The 20,032-nt window shown below is 45.4% G+C and overlaps 1 protein-coding gene and 1 long non-coding RNA gene across 2 annotated transcripts in view; one reads left to right on the forward strand and one right to left on the reverse strand.

Moving 5' to 3' along the window:
• SH3BGRL (SH3 domain binding glutamate rich protein like) overlaps positions 1 to 8,559 on the reverse strand; it is a 53,329-nt gene extending 44,770 nt beyond the window's left edge. The window contains exon 1 of the mRNA XM_014607237.3: positions 8,401 to 8,559. Coding sequence (XP_014462723.1) covers positions 8,401 to 8,445 — 45 coding nt within the window. The 5' untranslated portion in view covers positions 8,446 to 8,559. The remainder of the gene's footprint in view (positions 1 to 8,400) is intronic.
• Positions 8,560 to 13,705: 5,146 nt separating this feature from the next.
• On the forward strand, positions 13,706 to 15,242 carry LOC132252226 (uncharacterized). Its single transcript, XR_009464127.1, has 2 exons — positions 13,706 to 13,808; positions 14,649 to 15,242. It is a non-coding gene; the product is annotated as an uncharacterized LOC132252226 (long non-coding RNA).
• Positions 15,243 to 20,032: the final 4,790 nt, after the last annotated feature.

Here is a 20,032-nt window from a genome sequence, read left to right on the forward strand (position 1 = left end):
TTGCAAAGAAAAGGGGGAAAAATTTGCGGGGTACAGCCCTAATAGAATTCACATTTGATTCATTAGTGGGAAACTCGGTCAATAGCTAAAAATAGAGTAAACAAGATAAAAGCATTCCTGCTTCCATGTTTTATAATATTCCAACTTGTAGATGGAACCTTCTCAGAAAAGTCCATTTTATATAGCTGATTAGAACTGCAATCAAAGTTCACTCCCATCAAGAAAATGTCCCATTTGTTATACACACTTTAAATATCTTGTGAGAGTTATGGAATTTATTTTGCTTGTTTCTGGTCAAAACCTCCTTAAGAAAAAGTTCAACTGACTGGCAATACAATTTTGGGAGAGTGGCTAATCATTTAACTTAAAGAAAAAGGACCCCATTAAATCCAAACACTTCAAATGGCTAAAGGAACACTAATACACCCACTTATAGACAGAATTATTACTCATAGGAAGACATCTGAGTGACACTATCAAAGCAAATTAATTCCAGCTACATATTTTACATTCTTAACTGTTCTTACAATTGGAGCATGTCTGCAGAAAAAAAAAAATCTTTCAAGAAAAACAGTAGCTCTGCAGAAAGTCACATTTGCAAACATCTCTACAACAGTCCAAATGTGGTCCATTGCAGTGTCCAGAATCTCTTGCTAAAAGCTTCCCTGCTTTGAAGAGGTTGAAGAAAAAGAATCACTTCTTAGCCAAAATACATTACAATTACGGCAATATAATATTTAGACTTTTCAAGTCCCCCCCCCCCCCCCCCGGTAGTGTAAAACATTTCCTCATTCTACCTGTAATTTATAAACAAATTTACATAGTGATATAAATAAATGCAAAGCCGTATTTATTTATTTATACAGCTAATATTCAGATTAAAATTGCCAATATAATAAGACAAATTGGAGTAAGTCAATGAACTCTCATTATCATGGTAAGCAATTCTGAAAAAGTTTCTACTCGTAATACTTATCACTAACTCTTCTAGTGCAAGGGCATCAATCTAAGAATGCATCTTTATTTGGGGCGGCTCTTGTTCTTAGCCTGGAAGGGGCCAAGAAGCAAAACATTTTACTGAAGTCAGTGCAGTTTAAACATATGCTGAAGACCTGTCCTAAATGTACATAATTTGAATTGATGTGCAAACACTCTTAATGTTTAAATCTTCATTTTCAAAATAAACTTTTTTAAAAGTGACAATCTTCTACAAACAATTAAATTTTCCAAGTCATTGCTTTCTGGAGCGACTGAACTAGTCAATGTCACAGAACTACACAGTGTTTCTGGAACCATGACATCAACCACATAAGGCTATGGTAGAGGCAATATATATCCCTGCTATAAATAATGTCAAAGCCTTGGATCTCCTATTTATTACACAGGGAAACATTTATGCTAGTTCTGTTGTTTTGTTTAAGCAGCTGGTTTCAATCAAGACTTTCTGCAACTTTCTCCTTCCACAAAGGAGAAATGGGGGCTAGCAACCTGGTAAATTATGAGATCACCCTTGCAGGTAATTTTGTTTCTGGCATCCTCCATCCTCATTACATATAACCAGTTCCAATGACTTCTATGGGAATTTGGCAAGTGTAGCCATAAGCTCTCCTCAGTGCCTCAAGGAAAATGAAGAGGCCCATGCTTACCTCTGCAAATATTCCTAAAAATAAAAATTAAGCACTTACAGACACCGCATGGATAAGGTCTTGCAAACTGCTGAGCATTTCCTTCCGACCAAAGTAAAAGAGTTATGAGCATTCAGCACTTTGCAGGAATGGGCCCCACCTCAAAACACTGTAGGCATTTCCCATACTTACATATACAGTATACAAATACTCTAATCAGAAAGCCCCTCCTAACCTTATATATGCATATATGGGAAATTACATGACTCATGTTTTTGGTAAACTATTTACGTTTGAGCAGAGCAGAGCATCTGAAGCTGAATCCAGATCATAGAGAAGTAGGGCTGGAAGGGACCTCCATAGGTCATCTAGTCTAACCCCCTGCCTGTGGCAGAATCATCCTTGGAGCAAAGCAAAACTGGAGCAACCTCTCCAGGTTGCAAAAGCCTGAGCAGTGTTTACGGAGACGCTAGGTTGTCCACACACCATTGTCCACTCCTTGGCCTTGCTGGTTTAATCCAAAGGAAAGGTAGGTGCCAATACATTTGGCACCAGCTTGGCTGCACGAGATCATCCATTTGCCTGTCAGGGCTCCACTCCTAGACTGACTGCAGACCAGAGTTAGAGCCCAGTCTACTCTGTCATGGAGTAGACTTCAGTGGCACCCTAGGGCACATCCAGACAAGACAGACGCAGACATCCTGGTGTCAAAAAGACCACACCTGAAAAAAGTGGGGCAGCACACATCATGGCAACGTGTACCACCCAAAACTGGAGCCTGTCCAGCTGGAGCCATGCTCCGACTGCCAGCCAAGCTCCGCGAGCCGGACTGCTGCCACTGGAGTCCCAGGAGGTTCAGGTACTGGCCCCAGCCTCCCCTACCCCACCTGGGGCAACTTGTCACATGCCAGAGCACATACGTATGAGCATTCCCCAGGAATAAGTACCAGCGACACAACTATGTGCTGCTGCTATTTGTTCCCAGGGAAATGCATGTGCACTCTCATCTGGACATGCGCCTTGATGTAGCCAGGTTATTTAACTGCTGGTCAGCACTCAGCATTAACAGTTGCAGGTAGTATTGTCTATTGCAAGTCATGATAGCAAACAAACCTGACCTGACAAAGTTAAGTACAGCTAGTCAGAAAGCCCAAGGCTGAATTGATTCAATCTTCACAGGTCAGTCTAAACTGCATAAATTGAACCAAAAAGCAAGTGAGCATGCATTCACTTTTGATTCCAGAAATGCAGCCACATGCCTGCAGTGACCCAGCCAGACGCCAGGGGGCACTACAGCATGCCTTCTTGCTCAGCTGGAGCAAACAGCTGGGGCAAGGCTAGTCTGCCCACCCAGTGAGAGGGGGAGATACAGTTCCCAACATCCCAGGATGCTTTGCGAGTTAAACTTTAATCTGGAGGGGATCTGGGACAGAAATTCAAACTGATTTAACCTAAATCAATTAAGTCTGATACTACATCCATCAAGGTTCATCTTAAACTAGTTTTAGCCATTTTGAGGGTGGTTTATGTGCACTGAACTTCTGTTGCATTACAGATGTGAACCAATTTCTGTCCCTAGCCTAAGAAAATGCTTACCACTCTGTTTTTTTTACTTTAATTTGTCTTGCAACAACTGTAACCTATTTGATCTTTGGCACTTAAAAAATGGGAATGTAATGTCTGAATTCAATTTCTTTCCCCTGCCCAGAGTTTTGAAAAACTTTTTTTTTAAAGAAGTCAGATAAGCCATTAATGAATAGTGGAAAAGAGAACATGTCCCAAGTTATTGTTCAGGTATGTTCATGCCACATATTCTGGTTTCTGCTATGCAAAAACCCCAGAGCAATTAACAGCATTCCTTCAAGAGCGATATTTAGTTTAGTAGACATAAAAGATAAAAAGGAATAGCTCATGCAAATAATATTTACATAAAGCATGTGTCTAAATTCACTAACATGGCCATTAAGTCAGTGTTCAACAAGATGAATATTAAATGCATCTATTTTCAGTAATCATGTTTAAACTATAAATGCAGATGTTTTCCTCCCACACAAAACTTGTGCCAGATTAGTCAGAGTATGATCAGAACTAAACATACATCAGTATTTTCTTCTTCACAACAATCAGCTATCCTTGTTTGTACTAAACACCCAGAAAAGAATATAAGCATTTCCAACAAAGATGCTTCAGCTATTTAAGACCTTTGGAATGACAAGCCGTTGACTCCTAATGCTTATCAACACAAGTGCATTGTGAATAGCTTGCAACTAGGGATGTGAACAGTTAAATGATTAATCGTTTTACCAATTATAGATTACCAATTAGATAGCATGGCACAGGGCACAGTCTGGCAGGGAAGGTGAGGAAGGGAAGCCATGCAGTGTCCCAGTAGGAACCTGAAGGAAGCATGGCAGGCAGGAGGGGGGGGAAGCATGGCAGGGAGGGGGGGGGGGGAAGGGAAAGGGGGGACTAGTACCTATGTCTGCTGCAAGCAGCCTAGCTAATGTGGAGGCTGCAAACGGCTTCACTGGCATCTGTGGCTAGCTATTAGGAGCTAGTCCCCCTTCCCACTCCCCTGCTGTCCACAGAGAAAGCAGCTTGTGCAGGGACAAGATGGAGATAATGGAGCGCAGGGCAGCTCCCCCCCACCCCACCTGTGGCTCAGCCACACAACACATCCCACCTACGAACAACATTTACACCTGGGCTCAGAGGGGACCTGCCCACCAGGCTCACTGTGAGGTGCAGCCCTGGGGCCCCAGAAAGCTGCTGAGTACTCACTGCATCTCAGGGGACTGGAAACACCCTGCTGGTACACCCCGCAGGCCATGCCTGAGTAGCCCCACATGGACCAAGCCAGGGTTGCCATACTGATTATTCGCTTAATCATTGTAATTACAACAGGTGAAACAGATAGTTTTTAAAATCGGTACTTATACCTCTACTGTCAACACAGCAACCCATAAAAATCACACAAATCTACAAGCAAATGTTCACACCACTGTACCTGCAAAGCTAAGTACCATCTGCTTTCAGCATTATGGCATCTTCTCCTATGCTACTCTGTACTGCTGTAGTGCCAGAACATACAAAGCCACCCAAACCAAAAACCTCAAATGAAACAATACAAGACAAAAATACACCCTTTATTCAAGTTTTTAAAACAAAGTTAACATTTAAGTTAACTTCTTTCAAATTCATGAGAAATGCATGTTTTTCATTTTTTTCTTATAGAAGTAGAAAACAAAAATTAAAGTTACTTAGCAGGACACTACTGTCCACCCCTCTTCTCACTACCTTCTGGGCTGGAGTAGTCTGGTACCATCCCATTAGCCTCTATCACAGCCTTAAGATGTGAAAAAGAATACATTAGAAAGGGCTGTCTGTTTATCACTAATGACCACCATCAAATACACCTATTGCCTTCTTTCCAATCCTCATTATCCTAAATAAATAACCTTACCAACCCATTGTTGCTCCAGTCGTCATTTCTCATTGCCCCTTTCATCACCAAAGAACAATAGTCTGATGTGCTATAACACTGTATAACAGTTTAAAGAAACCCCTAAATATGAGCTAACCTCTACATGGGATAGAGCATGTTGGAGAATTCTATCTGTAGAAGATTGGAGAATTGTAGATCTACAGTTTATCTTCATAGCCATCATCATTTACCATTCTTTTCTCTGGTCAACCGTCCAGCCCTGTTCATGCATTACAAGTGCTTAATTTTCTTTGGGGGAGAAACCTTGAGAGAAGTAGAGAAGTCACCTCCTTTTGGTACAAGTCTTCCACATTCAACAGGAAATTTGTACTTTACATCTCTTAGATTTGGATTACACTCAGGAAACCATAATGCGTGGCCAGACTCCAAGACTCTGAATGATGTTAGTCTGACTTAATATCAGACCCTACAGTAATGATAGGGTCTCATCAGATTTGCTTGGGAGAACTCCAGCAATAAGTCAGTACTAGCAAAGTCATCTACACTATATAGAACAGCTGTTTCCAACCTGTGGTCCATGGACTCTTGGGAGTCCACAGAAGATGACTATGATTAATCAGAAGTACATGAATGCCCACACTTGCCATTCAAAAGGGTTTGCACCTCCATTCAAAATGTTGTAGGGGTCCACAAATGAAAAAGGTTGAAAACTACTGATATACAAGGTTTAAGTCATTGGCTCACTAGGCGTTGTTAAAACAGCCACACAAAGGTGGTCCACCAGCAATGCAAGATATCAATAGTTATCAATGCCCAACTCAGTGAGGGCCAACCTTTCTATCAGGCATGCTACAAATTAAGCCCTGTATCTTCCCTGAGTGCCACTTCAGTCCCCTTCCTCTGAACCACACAGAGACTTCCAGTAGCACATGTGCCAGAGTGTTACAGGTTGGCCACCCCTGGCTTAGTCACTGAGACTAGATAAATGAAGTTTATAACAGCACTGTTCATCAGTAAATGCACCACCACCCACCAGGCCATGGATAACATATGTACCAACCCACAGAGTGCAAGTCACATGTTTAAAGTGCACTCTATCTTAAACTAACAAGTCGACAGGCAGGCATAAAAAGGCATCTTTAAGATGCTTAGAGGTGATAACTATATCACAAATCTCACATCATGTTTTATTACACTTACATACGTGGCACAGTTACTAAATACACATTCCATAAAGAACAGTGTCCCTGCAGAACCATTTTACACGTGGCTGCTATCCATTTGCTTTATGTCAGAGTTAAATGCCTATTGAAATTCTTACTCTAGAAAGTGGCCAAGGGATGAGGTACTCAACTGATTCATGCCAATGCAAACACCTTTCCTACAGTCAGCAGAGAATGTATATACAAGTAATATTAACTGCTGTAAGATTAGACCTTACTGAAGCGCCAGTGTTACTATAGTATGTAGGAATACACATGCTTGTGTCTGAAATCAGATGCAATTATTGTGTAGGATGAACACATTACATTTCACCTATAAAAGTTGACTATGCTAGCACAGCTATTCAAATGCTAGGCAAAAAGGCAAAGACAGATGCAAAGGCAATTAAAGGTGCATCTCAAAATGATAAGCAACCCTAAATTCACAAGCACAAGATGCTTTTGCAGAAAAGTAATATTAAGAGTCTAAGAGTCTAGAAATTTTTTAAAAAGCCAGTGGTGGGGAGCTGGGACACATTATACAAGCAAAACCACAGTTTTACCAACTAACTACAACTTCTCCATGTCTGTCTACATATAATGTCCTAAACACATCCTTCTCTGATAAAGGACATGATACAGCTATTTTGCCAGAGCCTGCCAAATGGAGACCTGGCCTATGCATGCTGGAAGTCTGTGCAAAATCTATTAGGCTCACTACCAGCTCGAAATCAATTTTAATAACTGACTACCTAGCCATAAGCCCAAAAAGTATGTTCACTCAATTGTTTTTAAAAACTGAATTTGTTTATGCAGCCCTGGATGAGAAACAAGACTCATCTCTAAGAATCAACAGTATTTCCATAATGGTACAGAAAGATACAGCAACTACTATCCCAAGCGGCCAGAGAGAATTTCTGAAGTCATCATTAATCATCTGATAGAAAAGGAAGTCATTGAAAAAAAACTATGGACATGATAAATTGCAAGCCTCTACATCAGAAAGGGAATAATGCTTCTTTCTGATGACCAGAAGCAGCAACCAGGACCACCTGCAAGCACAAGTGAGAAGATTTAGAACAGGATCAGGCCAGGAGGTTTATCTGTAGATTTTTCTCCAGTTGTTAATCAGGCATTCCCTACTCCCAGGCAGTGGGAGGGAGGGGAGCCTTGGCTGGCGAAGTAAAAACTTGCGGCAGATCCCCCAGTTACAAATAATGGAGCTTCTCGTGGGGACAAGCTAGAAATGAAGGAGGAAAGTGGCAAGGGTATTCTGCTTCATGGCCAAAATAAAACAAAACCCAACTCCCTGATCCCCTCATCTCCACCTCACACTGCATTTGCTGTAATACTTAAAAAGGACTTAGACTCCACCAGGACAGCATTAGAGGAATTTCAACAATGCGAAATGGCTGTGGGACAGAGCAAGATGCAGCTATTTGGACTCCTTAGGGAGACAAAGAAAGGGGAAAGTACTGCTGAACTGATACAATGGGACCTCCTTAAAATACGGGGGAGGGGGGGACTACAGACCTTTCTGATTCCCTCCAACATCTCTCCCTTTTGCCATAAATGAAAGAAGAGCTAGATTTCCCCTTTCCAGGGGGAAGGGATGTTGTGGCGGGAACGAACATCACTTTCAGAGCCAAAAGAGACACCAGCTTCACTGGCTACTGCAGTCCACGTACGTGAGGCAGGGCTGGCACTGCCCTGCCTTTGGGAGCAGAAGTCCAGAGACACAGGGCGATGGGGGAAATGGCAGCAGGCATGGGGGGGAGAGGGTGCCACAAAGCAGAGAGGGGAGTCGGCGTTTCCCTCGGCTCCGAGACCAGACTCGCACCTCGGACTCACAGAGGAGGTGGGCGCCTGCTGGACACAGACCCCTGCAAGTCCCCCTCCTCCTCAGCTTTCCAGCCCGGCAGCTGAGGGCGCGCAGGGAACCAGCCCAGCACCTCGGCGGCATCAGGGGGCTTCCACCCACCCGCACGGGGGGAGCGGTGCGGCTCCCCGCTCTAGCGGGGCAAAGGAAACAGCCGGAGGACGGAGCCCGCCCGAGGCAGAGGGACCGCTCCGTTCCCCCCCGCGGGAGGGACCCCAGCCCGAGCCCCCTCGGCTGAGGGCGCCTTACCGCCGTGGAGCCGGACGAGGAGGCGATGTAGACCTTGATGACCATGGTGGGGAGCGCGGCGCACGTTGCCTGAGCAGCTCTGGCGGCGGCTGAAGATGCGGGGTGGGGCGCGAGGCGGCACCGCTGGCTCGGGCTGGCTCCGACCCCCGGAAGGGCGCGTGGCCGCGGGGGGCGGGGCCGAGGGGCGGGCGGGGGCTGCGGTTCTGCCCCGCCGCGCAGAGCCCCGCCCCGACCCTGAGCGCCCCCCGGCGGCGGGAGCGCCCCGGCCCGCGGACTCCAACATGGAGCAGGCGGCCGGGCCGCGAAGCGTCCGCGGGAGTGATGTGGTCGCCGCCGCCGCCTGGCGGGAGCCTTCCCCGCGGGGGGAAGCGCAGAGCTGCGTCGGCAGCTGCGGCCCGTAGCACGGCCAAGCCGCGGGCAGCGTGCGCACACACGCACACGGGGGGGGGGGGAGATGCCGCGCACCCCGCTCGCTGCCGTTCCCGGCAATGGCTGCCCTCAGCGCCGGGGGTTTCTTCCCAGGCTGCTCCGGACGCCCGTGGAGGCAACAGAAATCAAACGGAGCCCTTGACTCGTTCGCTTTTAAGACCTGTGGGTTTATTTAAATAAGCTTCCTTTTTTTTTTAATGCCATCACAGTCCAAATTCACTTGCCGGTTAAATCCAAAGCCAATTAAGCACCAAAGCCAAATCCTGCAACTCGGCACACCTAGTCTGCCCCATCCATTTCTTACGGGTTGAACTGGGCAGACATCTTTGAAGATGCCCCGTAAGGCTTTTTTTTATTTAGTAACAGCCCAATGAATTCTTCTAGACAGTTAAAGAAATCTGAATGAAATCGTGAAACCCAATTCATCCAGTGTATAGTATCCTTTTCTTATCTGTTGAACTGGGCAGGTATCCTTGAAGATGCCCCCATAATGTCCTTTAAAAAAAAAAGGTTAGTAATAGTCTGGTGAATTCCTTCAGCCAATTAAAGACCAAACCCTGAAATGCAACACACCTAGTTTGCGGTATCCTTTTATTAGCATAACTCACCAGGCATCTTTACAGATGCCCCCACAACCCCTGCTCTGGGCTTTTCCCCATAGTCAGTCAGGTCAGTCCTGTTTGCTCATGAAGTAAAATCAGGATTTGTTAGTGATGATCGTTGCACCCCCTTTCCCACGGTATCACAAACACCGGATTAAAATTTTCTTGCAGCATTCGTTTGCAAAATGAGCTGTGAGAACAGAAACATTCAACAGCCGGGTCCTGTGCGACAAAAGCTCCTCCTGGGAGAAGCTGAGTCCCCTCCCTTCAGCTTCACATGGAAGGCGGTAGGCCCCAGGAGGCTCAGCACCTCGCAGCAATGGCTGTTCCTCAGGCACAGGGACCCTATGTTCCACAACAGGGAGGGGGCAGTGTGCAATGCTTTTGTATGCTGTCCTCACACTGCACTGCATTGCTTTTCAATGCTGCCATTGCTTTTGAATTGCACCGCTTTTGTGTACTGCCTGTAATTTTCTGTCTTCCCCTTGCTGTTGCGGAAGAGATTTGCTTACAAAGTGCTATTCAAATAATTAAACATGCTATTCAAACTGGAGTCCCTTTTCCAAGCAGCTTAGATTGTAAAAGCACAGGTGCAAAGAGAAGAGAATGAAATACACAACAAGCTCAATAGAGAGTTCATCTCTACATCTGAATCTCTCACGGAACAGATGGATCTCCAGAACTTCTTGAAGGAGGAGAGTGAGGATGGAAGCTAGGCAATGCTGAATGGGGGGGGGGGGGGAGAGATTTTTCAGTCATAAAGGGTGGCATGAAACAAGGCTCAAAGTCAGGAGCGGATGACAGAGATAAAGGATTCCATTTCCATATGAATCTCTAGCAAAACTCTGGGGCAGGATCAGGCCCCAGGGGGAGAGGGTATAGGTCTCTCTCTAACATGTCACTTCTCTAACCTGAATGGGTGGGGCAGATCCTACAAGGTAAGAAAAATGCTACGGGTTAATATTAATTGAGAGCAGAAACCAGGGTGAAGTTTCAAAGAAAGGAGGGGAGAGAAGAAAGAAGGTAACATGATGGGCACTGAAGAATGAAAAAAAAACCCGGCAGGGAGGGCAAAAACACAGAAAGCTGTTCTTGGTTAGACTGTAGGGGAAAGAACTGGAAAGTCAGACAAGAGGCTACAGATGCTGAGGATAGAAAGAAAGACATGGACTTTACAGCTGCTGTCACAGAAGGAGCAACAGTATTCAGATTTCAGTGCTTTCTCCTAAAATGTATCCAAATGCAATAGTTCCTCTTTCAGAGAGCAAATGTTGACCCTAGTCAAAACACAGAACTACCTGCATATTTCATAAAGAGTTAAAATGGATCATCCTGTGGCTATTCATGGTTACATGGTTGCAGTTTATATCCAAATAAAAGGTCCACAGATTACATTACAGTGCCACTAAAACAGTTGCCCTCTGGTAAATTGCCCTAAACAAATTTTAAAAGTTCAGTGGAAAGTTCACAGTTGAAGAATGATAGAACATCATTCTAAACAGTTTCACCATAGTAAGTATACTCTTCTTTATAGCAGCCCTTAAGCCCTCTTAGGCAACATTTGCTTTGTGCAGAATTAAAGGCAACTGTGGAATCAGAGAGCTCGAGAAAATAAAACGCATCTCATAGGTTTTCTACTTGTGCTTATTTAGTCTTTCTGAGAGATGGCTGCTGATCTTTCTATGATTGCTTATTCCTTCTTATTCAGTGTACATAATACCATGGTGCTTAAACAGAGGTTTGTACGAATTATAATTCTTATGTATTATTATTTGTATTTCTGAACTAACCAAAGCCCCAGTCAGCATCACGGCCCCATTGCAAAGGTACAAATACATCTGACAAAAACACACTGTGAAGAATTTATGTTCTAATTTGGAACTAAATAGGTTTACAGAGGCCAGAAACTACTGCAGTAGTTTTTTGTTAAGCTTCTAAATTCCTAGAACCAGCTCTCTTGGCTTATAAAATATACAGACTACACAGAATGTTCTTGTGTGATTTGTTATTATTCTGAATAAGATGTTTGGTATATGAAATTTTAAAATCTACATAAGCCCTCAAGGCACTTTCCAAGGTTCACATAGGCATCATGAGTAACCTCAAAATTAAACACATAACTATCTAAATAGTTTTATGCACTCTTATTATGGGGGCAGGATTAAAATGAATATGGAGATTTTAGTTCCAGAAGTTTTTAAGATCACATATACTGTTCCAAAAAAAAAAAAAAAAAAAAACCTTAGGAAACTTTTCCAAACATAATAAACTTCTCAGTTTCAAATTCTCATGATTCTGAAATGCTTTTTCCCATCCCCCCAAAAATGTTCTTTGCCAAAAGACATCCCTCATATATAAAATTTCAGGCAGAAATAAGAGATTTCTTCAAGGAGAAGGAAAATTCTGGCTCATGTTGTTCATAATAGTAATTGTCTCACGTTAAGTAGGAAGTTTCTACCAAAGCTCACAATAAAATATATTCCAGATGGTATGGAATAACTTGGAGGGTATGTTTTCACAGATATGAGTGGAAGGAACAGGATGAGTACAAATACCATGAAATAATGCATCCATATACAAATACCAGTTGGGAGCTCTTTTCAGTAGTGATTGTCTTTTATTTTATATTTGTCTAGCACAAAGACGTCCTAATTAATAAAAAAGAAAAAAATAAAGTCTGAGGTAGTTAAATTGTGACAAAGTAGCACTACTGTAGAAGTGGGAACAGAATTAGAACTATTTTCTAATGAGTTCTGTCCCTCATATTGACTCTTTTTCTATCCTGAGATGCCAGTGAATTGGGATGTACCTTCTCTTTCTTGCCTACTAGAAACCTGCTATGATCATCAGTCTCAAAAGTGTACTTTAACAGACATTTTATCTTCATGAAAGAAGATGTATTAAGTGAACAGCAATGAATGAACTGCCTATTATGGTAGCTAGGTGCTCCTGAATCATAATAGTACATTTTCAGCATTATGGCAGAATATTATGTATTTTCTAGTCCCATGTTATCCATCTAAAACCCATGCTATTTTTGCTTTCCCTATTAAACAGTTGTTGAAGTGTTTAATTACCTTTCTTATGCTAGTCAAGTGATATTATTTTGACATTATACTTCTAAATGTTTCCTACTATCACCAAACATTTATTTCATTTGTATAAAGTATTCAGAGTACGTCAGCTCCCCGATTCCACAGCTTTGGTACTGTAATGTATACATATGTATATATAATGTATATATAATATAGGGTTATTGGATTAGGCTACTTCCCTGTCTTATAATACAGCCCATTTCACTATAACCAGAAGATGCAAGTAAAGGAAAATTTAGTAGATGTTTAGTTTATATTATATATACAATTTTGAAATAAGGGCCTGATGCTACTCCCTCTTAAACCTAGTAGCAATACTCCCATTGCTTTAAGGGAAAGCAAAATTGTAACCCAAGTATGTCGTGAATTCTACTTCAGTAACTTGATCTTCCTGTAAGGCAGAGGGATGTGGTAGCAAAGAGTGATTAAGGTGTATTTCTGTGATTTCAAAGGTTTGAATTTGAACCTTGTTCCAAGCTTGTGCTAAAGCCTACCCCTACTCCAGGGGTCAACAACCTATGGCTTGTGGGATAGGGGCCATTTGATCCACTGACATAGGGCTTCGGTGGTATTTGTTTGCAGAGGGCTTCAGCAGCAGTCGCTTTCCCATGCTGGGATGAAGAAAAATCATTGGCTTTTTCCCCTTGTGGCTCCAGAGAAAAGCAGCAGTGGCAGTTGGGTCACAGCCCATCCCCCTACCTACCCAAACTGACCCAAACTGGATCAATCAGACCTACAGACTTAAAAGATTGTCGATTGCTTCCCTAGTCAGCTAACTTGACAGCACAGGGGTACATGGTCAGTCAAGCTGGAGAGCTAAATGTGCTATTAGCTAGGTGAGCTGTTAGCTGGAGATAACCGGTGAGCCACACCATGCTAGGATGGTGGTCTCCTGGCTCAGCAGGCATTTGACCTTTTTTTGACAAGGCCAGAAGTCCTGTTAGACTTGTTGGCTGAGTGTTATTCCATGACTATCTAAGATAGCAATTTTATATCTAGTGAAAGAAAAAACACTTCCCATTTCTGAAGCCAGAAGCCTGCTTAGGGTCTTTGAGCACAGACAAATTAAGCTGACTTTTAGCCTGTAAAATGTGGCAGACTGTGGCAGGGCACCAGTGGTGCCTGCCACTTTAAGGGCTAGATCAAACACCCAGCAGGTGTTTGATTGCTGTGGCCATTTTAGAACTCTGGCTGCCCTTAGAGAGGAGAACATTTTGCTGTGGGCGGGCAGGCAGGCAGGCAACATTGCTTGGCTGAGTTACTGCGTGGGAACATCTTGCAGGTAAGAGCAGAAGGCTTTAGTCCTAGGTATGACCTAAAACTGCACCCTGCTAGCAGTGGGTGGTCTGGTGGGGCTCCTAGTGGTATGGGAACCCCAAGAAAATGCCAGACCTGTTACCACCCTGGTGAAAGGTGGGTAGGGGTGCCTTAACCCCAGCCCCTGCCTTTGATATGATCCATCTAATCCAGGGAAGGCCAAGTTTATTGAAGTGCCTGAGCCCACTGGGGGGAGTGACCCCACGGGGCCAGGCATGCTTTGTGAAGCACCTGAGCCAGGAATGGGGGACCTTGGGTCCCTCAGGTTAGGTCTAAGGCTCATGCTTGCACTCAGGGATCAACTGGTTAATGCTGGGGCCAGGAACCAGATAGGGCCAGGGGCCCACTACAGGGGATGCCCATATAGAGCAGAGAAGCTCGGGGTCCTGACTGGCCCGAGATGGGGCCAGGGCTTAAAAGGAAGCTGAAAGTCCCTGGGAAGGGCCCACAGCTAATGGGTGAAGGGGATGGTTGAGTTGACTGCCTGAGATGCCATCTGTGGGGCTTGGGCCATGGTATAGGGGTGGAATGGAGCTGCAGATAGCGCCCCCCCCAATACTGGGGTGTATAACGAGCAGCCTCCCACCCAATTCTCTCAATTATATTGGGCATGCAAGCTTACCCCTGTCACATGGACTTACCAATACAGCCCAGCATGCTGGGCTTGGAGAATCTTTGTTGTGATTGGTGTTACCCATCCACCAATCGGGTAAAGGCTAGGAAGGGGCTTGCCCCGCCCCTGCCGGGGGGGGGGGGTGAGGACAAAGAGCCTCCGACTTGAGTATAGGCTGCACTTTGCCTCCAGAGCGAATAAAAGGAACAGCGTACTCGGCATGCAGCAGATGCATGGAGGGACAGAAGAGGATGGGCAAAGAACAGCTGGCAGCAGGTGGAACCAGCACCCTGAAGAGCCTGAAGATGCCTCTTTGTGAGTGGGAGCAGCAAGCAGCAGCATGCCCAGCTCCACCGCGGGGAACATGGTGTCAGCGCACAGCTCGGTGCATGGAGCCCAGACCCTCGGAGCCATCTGAGGCGGCTTAGGTCTGCAACCCCCCCAGTGTGAGGCTGGAAATCCAGAGCCAGCAGCATGATGTAGTGTGGCACAGTCCAGAGGGACCCTGACCTCTCGAGGTGGCTTGGGTCCACCCTTTCCTGGCACACGGCCAGGACTCCCGGGCACACTTGTGCACGGCTGCTCCCAGGCAGGGACCTGGGCCTGGGAGCCACAGAAGGCAGCCCTAGCCCCCAGCTGAGAGCAGAAGGCGGAGCTCTCAGTGCACGGGGCCACCTGTGGGAATCGGCCCAAAGAGAGCCCGTGGCCTGGGAGGAGCGCCTCAGTCGAGGGGACGAGTACCACCCATGCATGCCCACAGAGTCGTGAGTTGTTGAGGAATGGATTCCCACAGGGGAGGGGAGCTACGTCAGCTGTGAAGCAGTTATCCTTGGGGAAGCTTGAGCTGAAGGGAGCTCCCAGGATCTGGAATTACCTTGGGGATGCATCCCTGGGGCCTGCCATGGGCCTGGGAACCACAGGGTTTCCCCTCCCCCTGCAGGCCAGAGTGCAGCCTATGCCCCATGTTCAGTCTGGGCCATGGGGCAATTATAGAATTGAGGTTGACCTGTTATTGAAGTGTCTTTATATTATGTGAGAGATTGCCTTGTATGTTGTGAACATTTTTTATCTTTGTATTTGATAGTTCAATAGAGTGTTAAATATAAACTTGCAAAGGGACTCTTCTGGGACCACTTCCCTGATAGTTATCTGTACTTGCCGGTGTATATTTGTGTTTTTGACTGGTGTTTAATGGTATTTATATGTGCTCACCTGTACCTACCTATTTATCTAGTTTAAATAAACTGATTATCAATGCATTGCTTGGGCTACCTACAAAAGTGTAATCTTTCAGCCTTTATCTGTAGGGCATATGATTTGTTAATATCCATTCCTTTGAATTCTTTTTTTAGATATGCATCTCTTTCTCCTGGCCTAACTTCTATAGGGAGTAGAATGATCTGGCTTGCATATTGCAGATCCCTATTGCAGTACTCCTGCCTGCCACCCATTCCTTCTATCTGGAGAGGGGAGCACATTATTTGGGTGCACCCGGGTTACAAACAGACATGCTGAAATATAGTAACAAAATATCTGACTAAAGAGTGGAATCCATCTTGCACAAAAGATCAGAAAGTGCCTATATGCCAGGTGCTTTAGAACTTCTTGGAATTGCCGATGGAAATAATTCCAGTATTTGATCTTTAATTTTTTTGGCAAGTAATGTAAAAGCAGGTCAAGTTTCATTCCCTTATTTTGTCTTTGATATTACTAGAAAAATAATAATAGGTCTCTGAATTGTTAAAACGTGCTGAGAGTAGGGCTGTCAAACTGCAGGCTTAATGCAGCCTACAAAGAGTTAATCTGTAGCCCCAGACTCCTGGCTGCTGCTCCCTCTTACTCCAACGGAGGCAAGGGTTAGAGGAGGGCAGGTATCATGGCATGGGGAAGAGCAGCCTGTAGTGCCAGGGGTGCCTGCAGCAGAGTGCAGCGGGGGACCCCACAGGAAAGGCTGGAGGGGCCAGCTACCTACATGTGCAGTGGTTGTGGGGGGAACTATCCATCCATGTAATGCCAGGAGAGATTGCAGATGGGGAGGCAAGGAGGGCCATAGATCCTGCTGGAGTGCCCCCTGCAGCACAAGGCCCATGCTGGTGTGGCTGTTGGTCACTAGGAAGTTGGACAGCCCTGTAATTCAGGGGACACTTGATGCCCCCTTAACCTTCTCAGTCAGGAAGAGAAGATCTGTTCTTCTTAAAATCCATTCCAAAATTGTTGCGTTAGCCTCTCCTTTGACCCAAAAGGCAAATGGTAAATCATAATATGCTGTTTCAGTTGCCTTTTGCTCAATGGAAGAGGCACTGTGCACAAGATCTATACCTGGTGCAGCACGTTTTCCCCCAGCGCAGCTACATTAGCTGGTGATTGCACAAATGGGGACTTCATGATCTCTTATCCCATTCCACCCATATAAAACACTGGGGCACAACAGCCCCATGGAGGCTGCTCTCCTAGCTGGACTGCCACTTGCAATTCAGGTAGCTATAGTAAATGAATAAATAGATTTCATAGACATTAGGGGCTGGAAGGGACTATGTGAGATCATTGAGTCCAGCCTCCCCTGCCATAGGCAGGAAGTCTGCTGCGGTCAAATGATCCCAGCAAGATAAGCATCCAAAGGTCTTTTTGAATGAGTTCAGAGTAGGTGCTTGCACCTACTGGGGGGAGTCTGTTCCAGACCCTGGACACTCAGACTGTAAAGAAGTTTTTCCTTATGTCCAGTCTAAATCAGCCTTCTAGAAGTTTGTGACCGTTAGACCTCGTTATCCCTTGGGGAGCCCTGGTGACCAACTGTTCTCCCAGATCCTGGTGCCCTATACTTAGGCTGCTGCCAAGTTCCCCCTGAGCCTTCTCTTCTCCATGCTGAAGAGTCCCATATCCCTCAGCCTTTCCTTGTAAGACTTGCTCTCTTTGCCTTTGATCATGTGGGTGGCTCTCCTTTGGATTCTCTCAAGCTTATCCACATCTCTCCTGAAGTGGAGGGCCCCAAACTGGATGCAGTACTCCAGCTGTGGCCTCACTAAGGCTGAGTAAAGCAGGAGAATGACATCCCTAGTTTTGCTTGAGATACATCAGTGGATGCATGCCAGAGTTTCATTTGCTTTGCCAGCTACAGCATTGCATTGGTGGCTCATGTTCATCTTGTAGTCAATCAAGTCACCCTCAATTCTCTTTCGGTCATCATGCTAGTGAGCGTAGCACTGCCAAGCCTACAAGTATGATGCTGGTTTTTCTTCCCAAGGTGGAGCACCCTGCACTTGTCTGTGCTGAATGCCATCAGGTTTTGGCTCACCCACCTTGCGAGCCTAGCCAGCTCAGCTTGTATCCCCAGCCTGTCCTCCAGTGTGACAACCTTCTCCCACAGTTTAGTGTCGTCCACGAACTTTGCCAGTCCTCATCTGATGCCCAAATCCAGATGATTAATGAAGATGTTGAAGAGTACTGGCCTGAGTACTGAGCCCTGAGTGATGCCACTGGTCGCCTTGTGCCATGTTAGTTTGCTCCCATTGACTAATACTCCTTGGGTCTGACCCCAAAGCCAGTTCCCCAGCCACTGGACCATGGGATGGTCGAGGTCACAGTTCTCCAACTTAACCATAAGGACATCATGGGAGACCAAGTCAAAGGCTTTATTGAAATCCAGATATATGATATCAACCTCATCTCTCTTGTCCAGGCAATGCATCACCTGGTCATAGAAGGAGACAAAGTTGGCTGTTTTCCAGTCTTATCGTACCTCTCCCAAGCAACATGAGTTCTCAAATATCTTTGCCATGGGGTGTGCTATGATGTCTGCCAGCTCCTTCAAGACTCTCGGATGCATTCCATCCAGGCCCGCAGACTTATGAAGGTTGAGCCTTTCAAGATGTTTCTTCACTTGATCTACATCAATTGTGGGCCCATCTCCCACCCCTGGATGCTTTGTGTCCTGTCTGATAGGGTGACTGCCTTCGGTGAGTGGAAGACCTATGCAAAGTAATCATTTAGGAGACTGGCCTTTTTTAAGTGTCAGATGTCAGCTGCCCCATTTGATTTAGCAGGGGTCCTATGCTGCCTTTGTTCTTTCTCCAACTTCCCACATATCTGAAGAAGGACTTTTTGTTGTCCTTGATTCCTGTGGCTAGCCTGAGTTCAGTTTCTGCCTTGGCTTTTCTGGTCTGCTCTCTACAGATGTGGGCTAGTGTTATGTAGTCCTCCTTGATGATGATTCCCATTTTCCGTCTAGTGTAAGCATCTCTTTTTAGTTTCAGGAGGTCCAAAAGTTTCCTATTGAGTCAAGGGGGTACCCCAGCCTGCTGACTGCAATTCCTGTGGGACAGAATGGACTTTCCTTGTACTTTCAGGATTGTGTTCCTAAGGAACAATCATTCCTCATGGACTCCCTTTCTAAGGGGCCATGGTCTTTTAGTGCCTGACTGACCAGTCTCCTGAATTTGTGGAAAATCAACCTTCCCAAAGTTGAGGATTTCTGTTTTACTGAGAGATTTGTCCATCCTGCGTTGGACAGAGGAGGTGATCAGTTCATGGTTGCTGTTACCAAGCTTCCCCTTGATCCTCAGATCGCTCACCAGATCATCCCCTCTGGCCAAAACCAGATCCAGAAGTGCCTCTCCCCTGGTTGGCCCATAGACCTCTTGCATTAGGTAGAACTCATCAATGCAAGTGAGGAAGCTACGCGACCGGTCAGATTTGGCCGTGTGCTTGTTTCATGAGATGTCGGGGAGGTTAAAGTCCCCCATGATGACCATGCATTGGGAGCATGCAGCCTCAGCCAGTTCCCTATTGAATTCATGATCCAGCTCTTCCTCTTGCTCAGGAAGTCTGTAATAGACTCCTACAATTAGATTCCCTTCCCCATGCTCTCCCTGTATTTTAACCCAGAGGGTTTCAAGATGCCCTCCTTGGTTGCTAAACTCAGTTTGAAGGGAAGTGTACTGTTCCTTCATGTAGAAAGCTAAACCCCCACCCCCCTTCCTAACATGGTCTCTCCTGTACAAGGTATAGCCTTGTATACCTATGGACCAGTCATAGGTGGAGTCCCAGCAGGTCTCTGTTATCCCTACAAGATCATGATCTTTGACACTCAGGAGAAGGGCCAATTCCTCTTGCTTGTTTCTCAAACTCCTGGCATTTGTGTGCAGGCAGTTGAACCTGCCATGGGAAGCCCTGGGCTTCCCTGTGGGCTGGGACGTGATCATTCCTTGGGCTGTCATCAGAATAGGTTCCCTTGGGCTACCTAACCTGTTAATACTGTATTTGACATGACCTGGGCTAGAACTGTTAATTGACTGGCCATCCCCCAGCAATCCTAGTTTAAAGCCCTGTCAAACAGATCAGCCCTTCTGGCTGAGAAGAGCTTCTTCCCTTTCAGGGTGAGGTAGAGGCCATTCCTTCCCAACAAGCTGCTGCCTCTGTCCCTGAAGTAAATGAATGAATAGCAAATTAATCTTATCTGATTTTGTAAAACAGGCCATAATTTATTCCTATATGAGTGGAGAGAGGTAGTTAGCTGTTTCTTATGAAAGCCTATGTCTATATGAGAAGGAGAACCATGAAGAATAGAGTAGTATGATGCA

The sequence above is a fragment of the Alligator mississippiensis genome, chromosome 8 (assembly GCF_030867095.1).
Source record: "Alligator mississippiensis isolate rAllMis1 chromosome 8, rAllMis1, whole genome shotgun sequence".
NCBI classification, from domain to species: domain Eukaryota; kingdom Metazoa; phylum Chordata; order Crocodylia; family Alligatoridae; genus Alligator; species Alligator mississippiensis.